At 42.4% G+C, this 21,110-nt stretch overlaps 1 protein-coding gene across 4 annotated transcripts in view; it reads left to right on the forward strand.

Moving 5' to 3' along the window:
- The window catches only part of fmnl2a (formin-like 2a), a 138,123-nt gene that overhangs the window by 40,218 nt on the left and 76,795 nt on the right, over positions 1-21,110 (forward strand). For all 4 annotated transcript variants that reach the window (XM_052148410.1, XM_052148409.1, XM_052148411.1 and 1 more), the window contains exons 3-6: positions 3,417-3,497; positions 8,215-8,291; positions 18,349-18,432; positions 19,496-19,651. In XM_052148410.1, coding sequence (XP_052004370.1) covers positions 3,417-3,497; positions 8,215-8,291; positions 18,349-18,432; positions 19,496-19,651 — 398 coding nt within the window. The remainder of the gene's footprint in view (positions 1-3,416; positions 3,498-8,214; positions 8,292-18,348; positions 18,433-19,495; positions 19,652-21,110) is intronic.

The following is a 21,110-nucleotide window of genomic DNA, read 5'->3' on the forward strand; positions in this document are numbered from 1 at the left end:
TCCGAGTTTCCCGAGCTTTCCAGAGCTCCGCCATCCGAGTTTCCCGATCTTTCCAGAGCTCCGCCCTCCGAGCTTCCCAGAGCTCCACCTCTCAAGCCTCTCGAGCCTTCTAGGGCTCCGCCTTCCAAGTTTCCCGAGCTTTCCAGAGCTCCGCCATCCGAGTTTCCCGAGCTTTCCAGAGCTCCGCTATCCGAGCTTCCCAGAGCTCCACCTCTCAAGCCTCTCGAGCCTTCTAGGGCTCCGCCTCCCAAGCCCCTCGAGCCTACCAGGGCTCCGCCCCTCAAGCCCCTCGAGCCTTCCAGGGCTCCGCCTCTCAAGTCTCTCGAGCCTTCCAGGGCTCCGCCTCTCAAGCCTCCCAAGCTTTCCAGAGCTCCGCCCTCCGATCCTACCAAGGCTCCGCCCCTCAAGCCCCTCGAGCCTTCCAGGGCTCCGTCTCTCAAGTCTCTCGAGTCTTCCAGGGCTCCGTCTCTCAAGCCTCCCAAGCTTTCCAGAGCTCTGCCCTCTGAGCTTCCCAGAGCTCCGCCTCTCAAGCCTCTCGAGTCTGCCAGGGCTCCGCCTCTCGAGCCTGCCAGGGCTCCGCCCCTCAAGCCTCTCGAGCCTGCCAGGGCTCCGCCCCTCAAGCCTCTCGAGCCTGCCAGGGCTCCGCCCCTCAAGCCTCTCGAGCCTCCCAGGGCTCCGCCTCTCAAGTCTCTCGAGTCTTCCAGGGCTCCGTCTCTCAAGCCTCTCGAGCCTCCCAGGGCTCCGCCTCTCGAACCTCTCGAGCCTTCCAGGGCTTCGCCTTCCAGGCCTCTCGAGCCACCCAGGGCTCCGCCTCTCGAGCCTTCCAGGGCTCCGTCCCCAGAGCCTCTTGAGTCTCCTACGGCTCCGCCCCCAGGGCCTCCTACGGCTCCGCCTCCCGACCCACTCAAGCCTTCGACGGCTCTGCCCCCAGAGCCTCTCGAGCCTCCTGCAGCTCCGCCTCCAGCCTCCTGCAGCTCCGGGCCTCCTGCGGCTCGCCTCCAGAGCCTCCTATGGCTCCGCCTCTCGATCCACTCAAGCCTTCGACGGCACCGCCCGCCGAGCCTCCCGAGCCTCCTACGGCTCCGCCGATCGAGCCACTCAAGCCTTCGACGGCTCCGCCCTCAGAGCCTCCCGAGCCTCCTATGGCTCCACCTCCCGAGCTTCCTCCGGCCCCGCCTCTCGAGCCACTCAAGCCTTCGACGGCTTCACCCTCAGAGCCTCCTACGTCTCTGCCCCCAGAGCCTCCAGAGTCTTCCTGGTCTCCGCTCCTAAAGCCTCCCACGGTGCCGCCTACCTCGGCTCCGCCTCCTGAGCCTCTTTCAGCTCCACCTCCTGAGCCTCCCTCAGCCCCGCCTTCAGAGCCTTCATCGCCCTCGCCTCCTTCGGCTCCGCCTCCTGAACCTCCTTCAATTCCACCTCCGGAGCCTCCCGAGCCTCTCCCGGCTCCGCCTCCGAAGCCTCCATTGGCTCCGTCTTCAGAGCCTCCTTCGCCCTCGCCACCTTCGGCTCCACCTCCAGTGGCTCCGCCTTCTGAGCCTTCTACACCATCGCCTCCCTTGGCTCCGCCCAACACTGTTCCGCCTCCTGACCTGCCCAAGGCCTTACCGCCTGAGTCTGCCACGGCCCTGCCTAAGCCTCCTTTGGCGCCGCCTCCCAAGTCTTCTACGGCTCCGCCTCCGAAGTCCTCCTTGGCTCCGCCTCACACGGCTCTGCCAGCCTCTGTCCTGTGGCCTCTTCCCAGACCTCCTGACCCAGTCCCAGTCCCGTGGCCTCTTCCCAGGCCCCCTGACCTAGTCCCTGTCCGGTGGCCTCCACCCAGGCCTCCTGACCCTGTTCCCGTCCTGAGGCCTCCCCCCAGGCCTCCTGACCCAGTCCCTGTCCAGTGGCCTCCTCCCAGGTCCCCCAAACCTGTCCCTGCCCGGTCGATACCACCCCGGCCTCCTAAACCTGTCCCTTTGTGCCTCCATGGACTGCCTAATTGTCCCTTGTGCCCCCGTGGACTGTCTCATCTCCCTTTGTGCCCCCCGTGGACTGTTTCATCTCCCTTTGTGCCCCCGTGGACTGTCTCATTTCCCCTCGTGGCCCCCCCGGACTTCCTGCCTGCCCTCTGTGCCCCTTGGACTGCCTCCTTGTTCTTATGCCCCCCCTGGTCTGCCTGTCTGCCCCCGGTGCCATCATTTTGTTCTCTGTGGGTTTTTTGTCTTTTGTCTTTGTCTTCTAGGATCGTCTGGAAGCCGATCCTTTGAGGGGGGGCTCTGTTATGAATACCCTGTCTTGTTTCACTGTTGCCCTCTTGTTTGCCATCTTGTCACTTTTTGCACTTCTTAGTTTTCACTTTAGTCCCTTATGTAACTCCATAGTCTCTTTGTTAACGTTCGTGTTTCCTCTGTTCATTGTTTTCACCTGTCCTCATTAGTTTGCCTTTTACTTCTGTTAATCACCTTGTTATCTTGTTTGAGTTCTGTTTGTTCATTGGTCCCTTTTTCCTATGTTCATGTATTTATACCCTGGCTTTTGGTTCAGTCCTTGTCTATCGTCGTTTGATGTTAACCTGGTGAATCTTTCCTTCCCGAGTTCCCTATTCGTGTCTACCTTGGTCAGCTCATTCAGTTTATGTTTCATTTCCCCATCGTGGGTTGTTCCTTTGTGTTTTCCTGTTTGGTTCATTTAATAAAGCTCAACTGCGTTTGGATCCGCATCTCCTCGTCTGCCTCATTACTCAAGCGTAACACCAGTACATCCAGTATCCAGTCCAGTGAGAAACGCTCCAAATGATTCAGTGAATGTCCGAACGGATCGTACTGAATAGCAAATTGATTCAAACCTTTTATCGAACACGTTTGGCCAATCCACTGCAAAGAATTGATTCAAAAGAATGTTTCATTCCTCCTGAAGAAAGCAGAAGCTGTTCAGCTTTTTTTCTAAATAACATCATCCTCTTTGTTCATCTTGTCCAACCAGTGTCATTGACTATAATAAGTATAGAAGACAGCGATGTCTCAATGCTATTTGGCCGTGGCGCTGCACTGCTACTGAATTTACAGTGCTACAGCAACAGAAATAATATTACAAAGAGGAGTATTCTAATTTGAATTCTAATTTCAATGTGATTGGAGAGAAAAAGAGGGTGCTGTGAAATAATACAAAGACAAAAGAAAACAACAGTCTTTTTCCATATGTTATTTTTTATAAAATAATTTATGAAAACTTAAAAACCTTTAAAAACAAACCTACTGTAAGATCCGCGGTTGTTAATCAATAGTAATAGTATAAATCTGCTGAAGTCATCAGTCCATGTGTTTTCAACTTCCTTTAAAAATAATAATGATAATGATAATGTGAGGCAACACAAAACTATTGCAAAGGAACTCAAAACATTGAGAAATTCAAAACTATTGCTCTTTTTATTTTTCCAGGAAAGGTTCCAGGTGAAGAATCCTCCTCACACATACATCCACAAGCTGCAGAGTTATCTTGACCCGGCCGTGACCAAGAAGGTGAGTTCTGATTTGAGTGTGTGTGTGTGTTAGTGCTGGGATGAATGACCTCAGTCACAAAATAGCTCTGATAACTCAATTATCTTGGCTAGAGTCCGGCCCTCACTGCTACAGTAAGACAGCTGACCTTGGAGGATCATTTTACTTCCTGCTGTAGGTAAACCTTTACACCTGTAAGAACAAAACTGCCCCACATCCAAATATGCACACTTCCCTATTATACAGTATGCCAAAAGCAGTATGTCAATGGAGAAGTATGTCTGAATCCTCAGTATTCTTAAAACTGTTAGTGAGAAATACCCAAATTAGATTATTTGTGTCCTGAAATGTATTCATACTACTCACCCGCATTCCAAAATAACCCATAAGCCTTATCACTTAGAAAAGTAGTATCCCATCTTTCCTCAAGAAGCAAAATGATATAAGTTTGCACTAACAGTGCAAGTAAAACAACAAAGTTTAATATTTAGACCCAAGCATGTCAGGTTTTTGGAGCAAAGAGAGAAGCGATGACTCGTGCGCAGAGTTAACTTAAATTGGCTTTTATTTATATATATAATAATTTTTTTTAAAAAGACCATGGTGGTAGTCTTGGTGACAGGCTTGGTTGGAGAGGGGAGCCTCAAAGGCAGTGTGGCTCCATGCCAAACAACAAGAACCAACTGGATACAGGAACAGACCAACAACCATGACAGGGAAATATCCACAACATCCTGGCAGTCAGAAGTGGGCTTGTCCGCCAACTGATAGTCAGCAGCAAGCTTGGCTGCATTATGACTGTCAACAGGGGCTGCTGCTGACCCGTTCCTCCTTAGTTTACCAGTCATTGGAGATCAGGGGGTTTGACTGGATGGGGGTGAGACGATGGATTGGTCACTCATGAGAGGAAGCCCACAGTCAGGGTTAATCCAAGGGGCCATGGGGGGCAGGAGATGGGAAAAGGAGGATGTCCATATCTTTGCTGAGTCCTCTACTGGCCAGTTTATTCAGTCAGGTTTTGGGTGCGGAGAGAAGCGAGAGCACAAAGTTAACTAAAATGGGTTTTTATTGAAAAATAAACAAAACAAACAGAAACCACACCTAAGGGGAAAAATCACAGTCGAGGTCAATAATGTTGGTGATGGGCTGGGCTGGAGAGGGGAGCCTCAAAGGCTGTGTGGCTCTATGCCAAACAAAAGGAACCAACTGGAAACAGGAACAGACCAACAGACAAATTACCATGATAAATATCCACAACAAACTGGCATGGGACAGAAAACACAGGGAGGTTAAATGGGTAAGGAAATGAGGAGGGTAATGAGGGAAGGCAGGTGAAGCAAATAAAAGAATAACAAGGTAACAAGGGGGGCGGGGTGTCAGTCATGACTGAACTTACATGAGTGCACATGACAATGAGAAAACACAGCCAAGTGCACTCACACAACAAATAGCAAGACAACACACATGGCAATGAAAACCAAACAAACCCATGTGTTCACACAACATGACTCAAAACATAAGTGTCAGAATTCAGCCACAAAAAGTATAAACAAAACCAACAGAATTGTCTGAACAATGACAAAGCATGTAAGTCGCTGATATCATGTCCATGAGCTCAGAGAGAGTGAGTGACAGAGAAAGAAAGAGCGACTGAGGCCTTGGGGTGGGGTAATTTTTAGGAAATGTGGCAAGGAGCGAGTGAAAGGATGGATAGAATGAGTGAACAGAGAGAAGTGGATAGAAAGACCCAGAGAAGGTAGAGGACGAACCTAATAACAGAGAGAGATGCAGAGAGAGTAAAGGCTGTATGTTCTTGTCGTGGTTCTTTCCTGCAGACGTAAACAATCGTTACTTTGTGTGAGCTGAGAGATTTACATATGGTGCATTCCACACAAGGCTCTCAGCCAATCAGATGGCAGCAGGAAGAGGGTCATTCCAGAGGGTCCTGAAGAATGTCTGCACCATTGAGTCCATTCCAGGATGACCTCTCTGGAGAACAGCTCTCTCTCTCTCACTCTCTCTCTCTCTCTCTCTCTCCAGCTGGGATTGATTAAAGTAAAAGTGAGAGCATAAGCTCTCTGTCTCACACACACACACACACACACACACACACACACACACACACTGCATCCCAACTCCACATGTGCCAAACACACCCATGCTAGGAACAGCACACACTCCCTTCTTTCTCTCTACACTCATTCTTTTTGTTGTTTTTATGTCTGTCTGTTTCACTCTTTCCCAGTTTACATGCTATCCATCCTAAATCGTTTGCAAGATTAGAATTAATGTGTCGCAAATCACATTGTCTCCATTATACTCCGGTTGATTTAACTCCTTAATTCAGTGAGATTAATTTTATAAAAGTTTTCTTCTTCTTCTTTTCAAGTTTTTTGGTACTTTTGGGGTTCTTAACATGTGTAAAAACTCACGGTAAAGTGGCGTGCAGGGGGGCTCTGTAGCAAATCCCTTTTGAGCTACCTTCACCAAACTTTGTACACATATTGATCTCATCAAGCAGGACAACTATCACACTGACAGTCATAAGCAGTGTTGAAAAAGGAAGTGTCTCATATCTTCTGTGTGCATTGTGTGATTTTGATGAAAATTCAGCTGTATGGTTATTATGGGTCATGGTCAGCTGGAAGCAGGAAGTGTGGCACTTAAAACATGCTTTGAAATAGTCCTCTTACATTTACCCAAATTGCTTCAAAACTGTTAAGCATAATGTCAAGATACAGCTGATGTAAATTTGTGAAGGGTTACTTGATATCTCAAATTGTGTTGCCATGGCAACACATTAAATATTATGATTCTTTTTTTATTGATAAATTAAAATTGATAGGGTAAAACCCTATTCAATAAAAACATCGATAGGGTTTCTAAGATTTTGCCACACAAACAATGCCTTTAGTATGGGGCTTTTTGCCAGGGTGTGTCCCCCTCGAATCTTTAGGTGCTTAAAGGGACAGTTCACCTCAGAAATGAAAATTCACTCATAATCTACTCACCCTAATGCCATCCCCGATGTGTATGACTTTCTTCTGTAGAACACAAATTAAGATTTTTAGAAGAATATTTCAGCTCTGTAAGCCCATACAATGCAAGTGAAAGGTGATCAGACCTTTGTAGCTCCAAAAATCACATAAAGGAAACAGAAATAGTCCATAAGACTCCAGTATTTAAATCCATATCTTCAGTATATATAATAACTATACAGTTTAAATGCAACAGCACCCAGAAGCCATTTGCACAATATGAAGCATTCTTGAGTAAAACAGGATATTCATTGGTAATAAAAGGGAACTTTAATCATTAGGGTGGCTCTTTATTCACTGGGAATTGATGGATGAAAAGTGGCCTCTATGATATGTGGAGGGGTTGTAAAATAAGAGGGCTTGATGATGTGAGCCAAAAAAAGAAAGTTGTTTCAGAGGCAGAGGATGTTTTAATGAAAGATCAATATTTAAGTCATTTTGGAGTCTTATGGATTACTTTTATGCTGCCTTTGTGCTTTTTGGTGCTTCAGCGTTCAGGTCACATTCACTTTCTTGGAGGGAGGGGGCATTAAGGGTGGATGCCACTTCAGATCTCACTTAGGGCACCAAGTTAGCCAGAAACACCACTGAACACAGATCATTTAAATAAATGAGGGATGTGTTGAAAATATTTTCAGTGGTAATCAATGCATATGTTGCTGCATATGTTGTCAATTGAGCTTAACTTATATTGAACCAGAAAAATTATTTTAATTAAGGTTTCACATTTCATTAAAGTATCACCTGCCTCGGATGGTCCACCTAAAATTCCTGAAAGAAAAAAAAAGGATTAAAAAAAGACACATATTGTAATGATTACCTTGTCTTGTTTCACCGTTGCCCTTTGTTTATAATTTGTCACTTTTGTAATTCCTTAGTTTTCACTTTTGTCCCTTGTGTAGCTCCATAGTCTCCCTGTTAGCGTTCGTGTTCTCCGTTCATTGTTTTCACCTGCCCTCTTTAATTTGCCATTGGTTTCTGTTCATCACCTTGTTACCTTGTTTGAGTTCTGTTTGTTCATTGGCCCCTTTTTCCCTTGTTCATGTATTTAACCCTGTCTGTTTGTTCAGTCTCTGTCAGTCGTTGTTTGTGAATGGATCGTTTCATGTTTGCTGTTCTTGCCCCCTGATGTTGATTCGTGTTCGTCCGAGGTTCCCTTTCCCCTTCGTGGAGGTTTGTCAACTTGTGTTCACCCGTGTGTCACTGTGTGTTTGAATGCACTTTTCCCATCGTGGACTTTTGATTTGTTCCAGTGTTTGTGTTCTTTTCATCCGTGTGTTAGTTTGACTTTGAGTTTATTTTCCCATCGTGGACTTTTCTTTTGTTCCCGTGTTTTCTTATCTGTATACTTTCATTAATAAAAACCGCGTTTGGATCTGCATCTACTGTCTGCCTTCTCCTGACTCCCCATATCGTGACACATATTAGTTCATATTGAAATTTTTGACTTTTGTTTACAGACTTTACATAATTATTATTATTAATTTTTTTGCTCAGGAGAAAGATCTGAGAAGCAGAAGACAAAAGTATCAGCAAAAGTTCCCATTTGCTCTCAATTTAATCTCTGCGCTCTTGGAGAAGCTACTGATATATTAATTCGATCTCCTTGGTGATCACTTCTTTCCTATTGGTACAGTATTATTAAACCAAATAGATGACGAATAATGTAATTACTTATCGTTTTTTTCTCTCCTGTGCAGAAGTTCAGGAGAAGGGTGCAGGAGTCGACGCAGTTCCTGCGAGAGCTGGAAATCTCATTACGGACCAATCACATTGGGTGAGTTCATCTGTGTGTGTCTGTATGCGTGTGTGTTCTTATTATATTACTTTTCTGAGTAAAACAGACACACTCCTGCTGGAAAACTCTGACACCCCACACGCCCTATGTAAGATGAATTGAAGTTGCAATAATGATCTTTTGTGTGAGGCGGTACATGCACCAGCCAACTGATCCTGACTGGACTTGTCACATGTACAGCGGAGTTTTCGCAAGAATGCCAGTCGATAAGCTCTGTGGAACTCTCTGCATAACTGTGAACAGGGCCACTCTTAAACATTGGCAGATACAGGCTGTGTTCTGAATGGACTACTAGCGTATTATTCTTACTATGGCTGCAGTATTTAGTTTGTACACAAGTCAATGCACTTTATATTCCAGTGTGACAATGACCTTGAAGTAAAAACAGGGACAATTTTTTTATTTATTTTTATTTTACTGAGTATTTGACCAGACTAATAAAATATATTTTTGCAAAAAAATAGATTAAAAAAAAATAATAATAATTTATTTCCAAAATGATCATGTAAATGAATGGGGCCATATGACAAACAGAGTGAGGTCAGTGTAACATACGACTGTTTAAACGGTTAATTGTGGAATATTTCTTACTTTTCATGTACTTGTAGGCATTACAGTATACAGTGGACACTGCAGATTTCCAGAAGAAAGCTAGTATTACATTTCGAACATAGTTATAATATGTAAAGCAGGTTGCAATAAACATGAACAATTAACAATTAAAACATTTACAACTACAGCAACATCTTTGTTGTCACACAACCTTATTATGCACATGATTAATCGGTTTAATTAAGATAAAATATGTGGGATTTGTGTTCAACTTTCTAGAGGTAATAGTTAATTTACATTTCAAATTATTATTTTAATGTTTTATACTAATAAATGCATTTATATTCTTAATTAATTTGTATCAGTAATTTTGCACCTGTTGTTTTATACTGTGATATTTATGGCAAAAGGGGCCTCCAAGTTGTGCTTGAGTTTGTTATTGTTTGGATTCGGGGAGCTGGTTGTAAACTTGTTTCTTTTTCTTTTCTTTTTTTTAACCACTTCGTCATTTACTACTTCTCATTTTCTTTGAAGTGCAGTTTGAATTTAGAAATAATTTTGATTTCACCTCTTAAACTACGTCCAGAAGTTTGTGTAATAGCATTACCCTTAAAATGTAAATGTTATATTTGGTACAATTTTAAAGCTTCGAATCTGAATTTTCATAGAAATCATCTGCATCAAATGAGCGCCACCTAGAGAGGATAATGTGGACATTTTAATATAAATATAGATTTTTGTTTTTTCAAATAGCATGTCACATTTATTTTGTTGCCAGTTTCAATGATATCATATTTCACAAATTTCACATTTTGTTTTTTATATTTCCCTATTTCACAAAGTGAAATATATCTGTAAGACAACATCGACAATGTCTCATGTCTGCTCTGATCGCTGCTTCTGTACGCCTCCAGCAGTAACAAACTCTATATCAGCTCTAACCTTGGGCTGTTTTCTTCAAAATGAGCCATTTTCTACTTGTCTGTGAGCTTGCATGGGTAAATAATCCAATGTTATGTCTCAGATGTTCAGAACAAAATATGCAATCTAGCAGAAAAAGCATGATAAAAAACCATTGGAAAAATATGTTCTTGACTATAGATGATTAAAAATTATACATCAGCACAAAGCTAGATAAAGCTTCTAGTCCACTCAGAGGCTGAGCTATTTGATGAATCAGTAGGAAAAGTGCGTGAAATCACTAAATAGACTGAATGTATACGGACGAGCACATGGTGAGTGAGGGGAACTTTTAAGCTGGAAATCACACATTCAAGGCGGCATGCTGGAATTCAAGTGGGGAGCTGTGATGGACAGGAAGTGGAATTCAGTGAGGTCACAGTCACAACAGGAAAATGGGAAGTGTAATGATCCAGTACCAACAAAACCACAATTTTTCCATGTCATCCAAGCAAATTAATGTTATTTTAGTTGCATTATTTCAAGGAAAGTCTGGACCAGGTAAACTAATGAAAACCGAAGCAGTCAGATCTACTGCAAATGGAGATTTCAGCCTCCAAGCCTACCGTATGGTACTAAACTAAATTACATAAATTATCTGGCTAATCTAGATAATGCTATATTTTCCTGTTTACAGAGAGTGAACAGACACAAAACAACACAACAGCACTACAAATCCTGCTTCTACAGTTTCAGATGTGAGACAAATGTTCACATCAATATGTTTCAATAACATATTAGTGGTGTTTGCTAAGAAAAGCATCACTTGTTGCTGCTTACTCTTATTATATTTCTTCCACCCAGTTTGTGCTAAGGACATGAATGATACCTCAAATCATGTGACTATTTATTAGATGGGTGGGCTCGTTTAACTTGCACTAGTAAACAACCACCTAGCAACCATCCAGAGCACCTTAGCAACCGTGAATCCTGGAAATCTCCCACAAAACCATAGTGGTGGTGAGTTTTGAGTATGCAGGCAAATGCAGATATCTAGTTAAATATTATATACAAAGTACAGGGTGCCTTTTTTCATGATGGTGCCTTTTTTAAATGCAGATGTAATGGAGAATGTACAGTCATTCACCATCACAAAATAACCCCCTTCAGGGAGATTGGTGACCCTGATGTTGAATTTAAAAATATATTTTATTATACTTTATTTTAACAATATAATAGTCACATGCCAAATTGGAAATGTACCATAACACGTAATATAAACTAGTCACATATTTGATAGTTCCCTCGTTTAACTTTAATTCTCTAAGTTTCAGCTAAATAAATGTATTCACATTTGAACTAAACTGCTTACTGCAATTTTTGATTTCGATCTGAATATAAAGTTTCATGCTGTGGAGGAGAATGAGTGAATATGGAAAAGAAACAGACAGAAGTCATTTCTATTTTTGATTTCTAATCACAGTTATGCTGTTGTGTTCAGGTGGAGACCTACTTTTCACTTCTAAGAAAAGGTGAAAAGAAGCTTTTGATCATTTCTGGGATCCCTGCAGTCTTTGTGAGTGTTTGTGTTTGTCTTTGAAGTCTGTTTCATCGCTGTTGCTCCCAGCGAGAAATCCTGCTACATGAATCCTTTGCTTTCAGTCTGTGAACTGAGTTGCCACTGTGTTTTAAGCTGCTGAGACATCAGAGTTTCATGATATTTCATGATGTCTGTGTCAGTATGGAAGTGCAGTTTGTGAACACAGGCACACACTTTGTGCTCAATTTGTCATCGCCTGGATTGTCTAATGCATTTACTGGTGTTGTGTGTAATCTGATTACAAAGTAATTAGTTACTGTAGTCTAATTGCCTTTTAGTCAAAAAAAAGTAGTTTAACATTTTGAAGTGTAGTATTCAGATTTCAGTTACTGACAAGTAGTTGACTACTTTTAAGGACATTACAAGGGTTACACTACACATGTCTAAAATTGTATTATTTATGTAGAATTTGAAACATCAGTTATGTTCATATGTACTTCTTCGTGTTTCTGTGCCAGCTTAAGGGCAAAAGTCTCCGAGCTAATCATTATCTGGGAGAAACAAGTGCATGACAATGAGGATGGAGGAAATACAGTATAGATATTATTTTGAAATGGTTGAGCAAAAAACAAAAAAAAAAATTTGAGTAATTGAGTAATTTACGCAATGTTGATCGTTGTGTATTTAAATTCTATTTTCGTGAGTGTGCAAAGCGCAGCGCTACACACTACGACCGTGCGATACATCTTATGCAGTTTTGGTGAGAGAGCTACTGTAATTCTAAATGCAATTTTTGTGGCAGAGTAAAGCGCAAGTGGGCATGGGTGGAAGTGTTTGTGCTATCCAGGGGCGTTGCGTTGTTTTCTTTAAGATTCACACACATTTTATTTCTAAAATTAAATATGTTGAATGACTTTGAATTTGTTTGCCAGTAGTATGTCTGTCTGCATTAAAAAGCAATCGTAGATTTTCACATACATTCATACTGTATAGTTCAGTGCATAAATGACCATCAGGTGTGCTTTAAAGCTCTCACATCTATAGCAAGCTGTTAAACATTACCAGTTCCGGTGAGTAGGTGAGGCTGGTGTCACTCTGCAGGTTTCAACAAACCATCATCCTTTCAAAGATCTGATGAGGTAATCTGTTCTGGCTTACTTGGTGCCCTAGGCGAGATCCGACGTGGCGCCCCTCTTAACGCCGCCACATACGCATTAAATGGCAAATTAGATTAGCATTTACATTATATATTCACAACTTAAATTGCACAATTAAATTATATAGTCAATAAATAAAGAAAATGGCAGAATACATACAGATTGCTGCTAATCTTGCTATTAAACCTAATTCCTAATTAAAAATGTATCCCTCCCCTCCTTGTTCCCCTCCTGTCGCTCACTCGACGTTGTGTCGATTGTAGTGACACAAGGGGTCTTTCTTGAGAGCCTTGCATACCTCTGAACTTGAGAAAAGGCCAATGAGAAATTGCCAGACAGAATTTGCATGTCCCGCCCCGGAGATACGGGTATAAAGGGAAGTGGACATGCGTATGTCAGTCAGATTTATTTCTTCAGAGCCGAGCGGTTGTGCAACAGCAACCTGAGTTCTCACTACTGCTCCACTCACCTCTGCCAGAGCAATGCTGTTGGATCTTATGACACATTTCCAGCGGCTTTCTCATTCTCTGCACGCTGTGCAGTCCATGCCCCTGGGCACTACGACAGCGCTTCTGTGAAAGAGTTTATATCCTCTAAAAGAGAGTATTTTCACAAGTAAAAGAGCAATACACAGCAGGTGTTGAACGTCCTTTTCAGGATGCTTTTCTGCCTCTGTGTAGTTCCTGGATGTGGCTGTTTTCTCTCCGCTTCTGACGGTCATAAGTGCTGCCTCGCGTGTCTGGGCTGCGATCACAATGAGGCAGCATTTATGAATGGTTTTCTCATTGAGAGAACATAGCCATGACAATGAGCGCATGCAGTCGGTGCCTAGGTGCCTCGCTCTCTTCGAGCCCGGCACAAAAACAATTCCAGAGGCTCCTGTCGCATATGGTATCCTCAGCCATGGTCGTGCCGCTCGGGTTGATGCATATGAGACCGCTTCTGCACTGGCTTCAGACTCGAGTCCCGAGATGGGCATGGCGCCACGACACAAACCGTGTGTTAATCACCCCTTCCTGCCATCAGACTTTCAACCCTTGAACAGACCTCTGTTTTCTGCGGACAGGAGTTGCCCTACAGCAGGTATCCAGACGTGTCATGTCACCACAGACAGGCAACGGGCATGCAGCCGCTGGCTCCTGGAGAGGGCCCCCGCTGCGTTGGCACATCAACTGCCTAGAGTTGCTGGCTGTATTCCTTGACCTGTGGATTCTCCCACTGATTCGGGGCAAGCACTTCTTGATCCGTTCAGACAGCACTGCGACGGTAGTGTACATAAGGTATTGTACATTCATTCAGAGAACCCCCTTCAAGCTGCTTGATTCAGTTGAGCTCAAGGCCCTCTCTTCGAAGACGGCCCTCCTGATAGCGCTAGCATCCATCAAGAGGGTTGGGGACCTGCAAGCATTCTCTATCAGCAACACTTGCCTGGAGTTCGGTAGGATGAGATACTGATCTCATCCTAAGACCTTGACCAGGCTATGTGCCCAAGGTTCCTTCGACCCCCTTCAGGGACCAGGTCGGGAACCTGCAAGCAAGCTGCCCCGGGAGGAGGCAGACCCAGCCTTCATTGCTGTGTCCGGTACATGCTTTGCGTATCTATTTGGACCGCAGGCAGAACTCTAGATGTTGTCCTTGGCCTTCCAGACACAGACCGTACCCGCCCCCTTGCGGGTTCGAGCACACTCAATGAGAAGTGTGGCATCCCCATGTGCACTGGCCATTGGCACCTACCTAAACAGACATCTGCAGATTGGGCTGGGCAACACCCAATACCTAGCGCCCATCACCAAAGTGATCCAGTGTGCTCTTTCTCCCAGGTTAGCCACTAAGCTCGCACTCCCTGGATGTTCTTCCTCCCTATTCCAAATTCAGAGGGGTGACACATTTGGGGCACCTTTCTCCCATCGCAGTCTTACAAGAAATGGTGTTTCATTATCTCATCTTTAAAAGTTGCAATGTTTTCTTAATTTTGTGACAGTTATAAGCACCAACTCAAATATTTGCTTTTCAGCACACACAAACACAGCTTCAAGCTTGTCTCTCTCTCTCTCCCTCCCTCAGGCGGTCTGGATTGCCCTTTAAGTCCCTCTCCGCTATCACTGCAAACACAAGACAGATCTTATAGGTGATTTCCCACAGGTGTAAATCCACACCACACTCACGCTCTCCACATACATCGCTCGGACACGGCCCCATTACCACATACCCCCATCAGGCCTGTCACGTAACACCCCCCCCCATTCCTGGAGAGGAAATCAACAACAGCCATCTGCGCACCCGGCCTGTGGACCACCGCAAACTTAAAAGGCTGGAGAGCTAGATACCAACGGGTCATCCACACATTGACATACTTCATGCGATGGAGCCACTGGAGTGGTCAGAATAGACTGTGAAAGCACATCCCAACAGATAGTACCGAGGTGGCCAAACCCTCCTCGATTGTGCTGTACTTAGTCTCTCTCATCCAGAGCTTGTGACTAATGTACAGCATCAGGTGTTACTACCTTCCCCCTGTCCTTTGCATCTGTCTGCAAGATAAAAGGGCGAGAGAAGTCCGGAGAATGCAATAACAGCCCGCCACAAAGTGCTGCTTTCACAAGCGTGAACGCCTGCTGACATGGCTCTTTCCACTGGACATGATCTGGTGCACCCTTTTTAGTCAAAGCAGTCAGCTGGCTGGTGACAGTCGAATAATTAGGCACAAACCTACGATAATAGCCAGCCAGCCCCAGGAACTGTCTCACCAACTTTTTGGTCTTAGGTCTAGGACAGGCTGCAATCGAGGCAATCTTATCTATTTTGGGACGCACCTATCCATGACCCAAGTGGAAGTCCATATATCATTCTTCCACTCATCCAGTTGCAAACTTCTTAGGGTTTGCCGTGAGTCCCTCACATCTCAACGACTTCAGGACAGCCCTCAGATGCTCCAGATGCTGCTGCCAATCAATACTGTAAATAATGATGTCATCCAGATAGGCAGCGGAATGTGGTCTAAAGATTCTGTCCATGAGCCTATATGTGGGTATATTGTATGTAAATGAAGTGGCGCAAAGCGCAATTAGCAAATTGCCTGAGAAATTGGTCTTTGTGCAAAGATGTATCCAAAGCAGGTCTGTTTTAACTCTGTTTAAATTTTAAACTCAGTTCCTGCATTTGCAGTTTGGAGATTCCACCAGCAGCTGGTAATTAAAGGTGTGCTCAGTAATTCTAATCCAATATACTTTTTGTCAAATTCAGCAAATATTTCCTTACAGCCTGCCAGCTGTCCATTCTGTAGGTGGGCTGAAAAGTTTTTAGTATTTGTACACTGCCCTGGCTGTGTAAATGGGACAAAAACAAAGTGGATCAACACAACACATCACTACTCCAGCCAATCAGAAAAAGGGGGTAGTTCTTTTGTGTGCACAGAATGGGGGTGGGGGGCAGAGCGAGAGCAAAATTCATTAGAAGAGCAATGGCAATTCTGGCTGATGCAAATTTTCTAAACTCCAAGGAGGACAAGTCTGACAAACAGACCAAGAGAAACAGGTCAGATGACTATAAACTGAAAAAGTAGTCGAGGGCTAGGAGTCATGTCAACATCGGCGAGGCATTTCAGCGGTGGAGAGACCTCCGAGAGGTAAAATGCTTGAAGATGGATGCAGAAGTTGATCTTTTTCTTCTTAATTCTATTGTGATTTTAGATTTAGTAGCAGGAGAGATGTGAGTGTCTGGAGCTGGTATGTGTAAAATCATCTGTGCATGAATTTGGGGGGGGCGGAGCTTCCAAAGGAGCACTGAAGGGAGGGGTGTGTTTGTTTTGGCAGTTGAGTTCAGATATCAACAGTGTTTCTCAGGAATTGCTGAGTGCAACTTTAAGTTAATGTTCAAACTCTGAAAATATAATGTAACATCAAATTATGTACAATAATTTTTTTTATTAGCTCTTTTATTAAACTAAAATTTACGAGATTTGTGTTAAGCTATCTATAGGTTGTGGTTTATTTTCAATTATTATTATTATGTCTATATTTACAATTGTATTTATGATCTTATTTATATTTTATATTTTTGTTTCGTTTGAAGTGTAATTTGAATTAAATTACAATTAATGTTTTCGTGTTTCAATTATTGAATTCAAATTTTCAAAGTCAACCAGTAGAAGGGAAGTGCATGCTGATGCAATCGCTGTTAATACTAGTCATGATCTGTGTGTCAGCAGATGAATATGATTAATAATGAATAATTAATAAATGTCACTTGTATTCTGTTGGTTCCTGTTTTCCATGTCTTTATTATGAAAAGTTTACTTCCTGTTTCTCAAGTCATATGATGTCCTGTTTTCCCTCCATGTTCATGTGTCTTGTTTTCATTGGTTTATTGTCTTGTTAACTTGTTATCAGTTCTGTTATATCATTGGTTCATGTTTCATTGTCTTGTTATATTGTTTTAAGTGTTGTATTTTCATTAATAAATGGTGGTGTTGTTAACTTGTTATCTGAGTCAGAGTTCCTCGAAATTACAGTGCAATACTCGACCAAGACAAAGGCAAACACATGGGCTATAAATTCTCTGACATGGGTCCGAAAATACTTATTTATCATTTTCACTTTTGTTTAAGGTAATTAAATCACACATTTTCAATAACTGTACAGTAAGTGAAAGTATAATATTTGGGGAACCCCCCCCCCGTTTCAGGGGCTAAATGTCCCTATTAAACACATTGTTTTTTGTAAGTGAGGTGAATAGATTTGTTCTGAAAAATGTTCAAAGTGGGTTTACATTGACTCATTCAATCATAATAGAGATTAGTTTGTTTATAGAATACTTGATGTAATGAAATGCCAAATGGGTTTTTCTGAAGTAGTTATTTTGAGTAAGCATCATCTTAATTTGACACTTAAAAAAGCATCTTGCTGTCTCAAAATGATTTGCATTAGTTGACAGATTGTGTCCTATAACTATTGCCCAGTATCTACACAATATCACTTTAAACCCCCTATAGGGGCCTTTTGTGGGGTTTATAAAATGGGGTTTATTAATGACTAATAATTAATTTGCATTGTAAGTCATTAATTTTCAGTTTTAACAACATTATTAAAAATATTTGCTTTCATGTGATTCATGCTAAATAGCGAGCATTTTAACTTAAATATAACTAACAAATACACTTATTCATACTTATAGTGTATTAATCAAAAACATAAATGCCCTAATTAACTACTTATGTTACAATGCAGCAAAACATTCAAGTGAGATTAACAGGAGGGGTTATGTCATTTTGTGTTTATATTCATCACTGTAATGTCTTGACTCACTTGTGTTGTCACTTTTCTTGACACAATGTCAAAAGAATGATTTTAACTAGTCCTAGTAACCTAAAGTCCTCTGCAAAACACTTTTCAGCTCATTCACAGCATACAGTATATCATAGAATAAAGCCTAAAGACCATTAAACTATACTGAACTTTATGTACAGGTTTATAATGTTGACAACTCCTTTATTAATGCTTCTTGTTTGTCTGTTTTACATCAAAGTACATTTTTAATTATGTTTTAAAGTTACTATTGTTGAATAAGTATTTATTAAGTATGTATAATATTTTATGTACTTTGGCTCACTATTTAGAATGTACTGCATGATCATCCTTTTATTTATGTTCTTATAACCACATATCAGTGATTTATTATACATTTGCAAATTAGTTATTGATCATTAACTAACCCCTTTATCCTTAACCAAGGGAAAATGATTGTAAAGTGTTACCATTTATTAAGGGTTTCTGTTTCTTATTTTCTCTCTCTCTCTCTCTCTCTCTCTCTCTCTCTCTCTCTCTATTTATCTCTCTGTCTCTCTCTCTCACTCTCTCCCTCTCTTCCTGTCTGTGTTTGTGTCATTTAGGTGGGTGCGTGAGTTTCTGAATGAGGAGAACAAAGGTTTGGACGTGTTGGTGGAGTATCTTTCATTTGCACAGTGCGCTGTCACGTAAGTCACCCGTGATTCTACAGAACATCAGCACAATGAACACAATGCCTCCTTTCATGCAGACCGCTGTACTGACTGCATGTCATACTGTTGCATTCTGTGTGTGTGTGTGTGTGAGTGTGTGTGTGTGTGTGAGAGAGAGATCAGATCAGATCAAGTCACAAGACCGCGTTTACAACCTGTACCACTTTACAACATGACAAGAATTTATCTTTGTGGAGTGTGTGTTCCATTGACAAGGACTGTTTACACACAACAATACACAAGTGCACATTATGATGCCATTTTCTTTAATTTTCTTTAAATAATCTAAAACTGAAAATTTAAATTCAATTTTCAAATGCACTGTCAGAAAACAATGTGCAGAAAATGTACCTTTGCAGATTACTTCATCAAAAGATATCACATTACTAATTACTTTACATTTAAAGAGACAGTTCTCCCAAAAATGAAAATTCTCTCATCATTTACTCACCCTCATGCCATTCCAGATATTTGTTACTTTCTTTCTTCTGCAAAATGCAAATAAAGATATTTTTTTAAGCATATTTCTGCTCTGTTGGTCCTCACAATGCAAGTCAACAGGGTACAAAACTTTGAAGCTCCAAATGCACATAAAGACAGCATAAAAGTAATCCTTTTGGCTCCAGTGGTTTAATTAATGTTTTCTGAAGTGATATGATAGGTGTGGGTGAGAAACAGATCAACCATTCTCACTTGAACATGCCAACACCCTTATGTGATGCAACAGGCCGCATGAATGAGTAGGAGATCTGGCTGGAAGTGAGGAATAATTGTTAAAAAAAAAGATTAATTATTGATCTGTTTCTCACCCACACTTATCATATCACTTCTGAAGAAATGGGTTTAACCACTGGAGTCATATGGATTACATTTATGCTGCCTTTATGTGCTTTCTGGTCACCATTCACTTTTTCACAATCACCATCATTTTATTTGCAAAAGTCGCATGACCACAGATAAATACAGTACAAGTATTACGCTAGCTGGTTGTACAAGACTAAAGTAAATGCTTCAAAATTATAACCTCTTTTTTTTACAGATATGATGGTGACTGCTCTGAGAACAGCACAGATAACTCGGTGGATAAATCTAAAGCCTGGAGTCGATCAATTGAAGATCTTCATGGGGGAAACCATCTCTCTTCATCTGTTACAGGACACAACAACTCCAGAACCAGCAGACATTCAACTTTAAGGTATGCACTTGCATAAGTACAACCCTAACCCTATATATACACATTATATATATATAGATGTACAGTGCATCCGGAAATTATTCACAGCGCTTCACTTTTTCCACATTTTGTTATGTTACAGCCTTATACCAAAATGTATTAAATTCATTATTTTCATCAAAATTCTACAAAAAAATACCCCATAATGACAACATGAAAGAAGTTTGTTTGAAATCTTTGCAAATTTATAAAAAATACAAAAAAAAATCACATGTACATAAGTATTCACAGCCTTTGCTCAATACTTTGTTGAAGCACCTTTGGCACCAATTACAGCCTCAAGTCTTTTCGAGTATGATGCTACAAGCTTGGCACACCTATTTCTGGGCAGTTTCTCCCATTCTTCTTTGCAGGACCTCTCAAGCTCTATCAGGTTGGATGGGGAGCGTCGGTGAACAGCCATTTTCAGATCTCTCCAGAGATGTTCAATCGGGTTCAAGTCTGGTCTCTGGCTGGGCCACTCAAGGACATTCACAGAGTTGTCCCGTAGCCACTCCTTTGTTATCTTTGCTGTGTGCTTGGGGTCATTGTCCTGTTAGAAGATGAACCTTCGTCCCAGTCTGAGGTCCAGAGCGCTCTGGAGCAGGTTTTCATCAAGGATGTCTCTGTACATTGCTTCATTCATCTTTCCCTCGATCCTGACTAGTCTCCCAGTTCCTGCCGCTGAAAAACATCCCCACAGCATGATGCTGCCACCACCATGCTTCACTGTAGGGATGGTATTCGCCAGGTGATGAGGTTTCCTCCAGACATGACGCTTGCCATTCAGGCCAAAGAGTTCAATCTTTGTTTCATCAGACCAGATAATTTTGTTTCTCATGGTCTGAGAGTCCTTCAGGTGCCTTTTGGCAAATTCCAGGCGAGCTTCATGTGCCTTTTACTGAGGAGTGGCTTCCGTCTGGCCACTCTACCATACAGGCCTGATTGGTGGAGTGCTGCAGAGATGGTTGTTCTTCTGGAAGTTTCTCCTCTCTCCAAAGAGAAACGCTGGAGCTATGTCAGAGAGACCATCGGGTTCTTGGTCACCTCCCTGACTAAGGCCCTTAGTCGCTCAGTTTGGCCGGGCGGCCAGCTTTAGGAAGAGTCCTGGTGGTTCTAAACTTCTTCCATTTACGGATGAGGGAGGCCACTGTGCTCATTGGGACCTTCAATGCTGCAGAAAGTTTTCTGTACACTTCCACAGATCTGTGCCTCGATACAATCCTGTCTCGGAGGTCTACAGACAATTCCTTGGACTTCATGGCTTGGTTTGTGCTCTGACATGCACTGTTAACTGTGGGACCTTATATAGACAGGTGTGTGCCTTTCCAAATCATGTACAACTGAATTTACCACAGGTGGACTATCAAGTTGTAGAAACATCTCAAGGATGATCAGTGGAAACAGGATGCACCTGAGCTCAATTGTGAGTGTCATGGCA

This window comes from Xyrauchen texanus, chromosome 18, assembly GCF_025860055.1.
Source record: "Xyrauchen texanus isolate HMW12.3.18 chromosome 18, RBS_HiC_50CHRs, whole genome shotgun sequence".
Lineage (NCBI taxonomy): Eukaryota > Metazoa > Chordata > Actinopteri > Cypriniformes > Catostomidae > Xyrauchen > Xyrauchen texanus.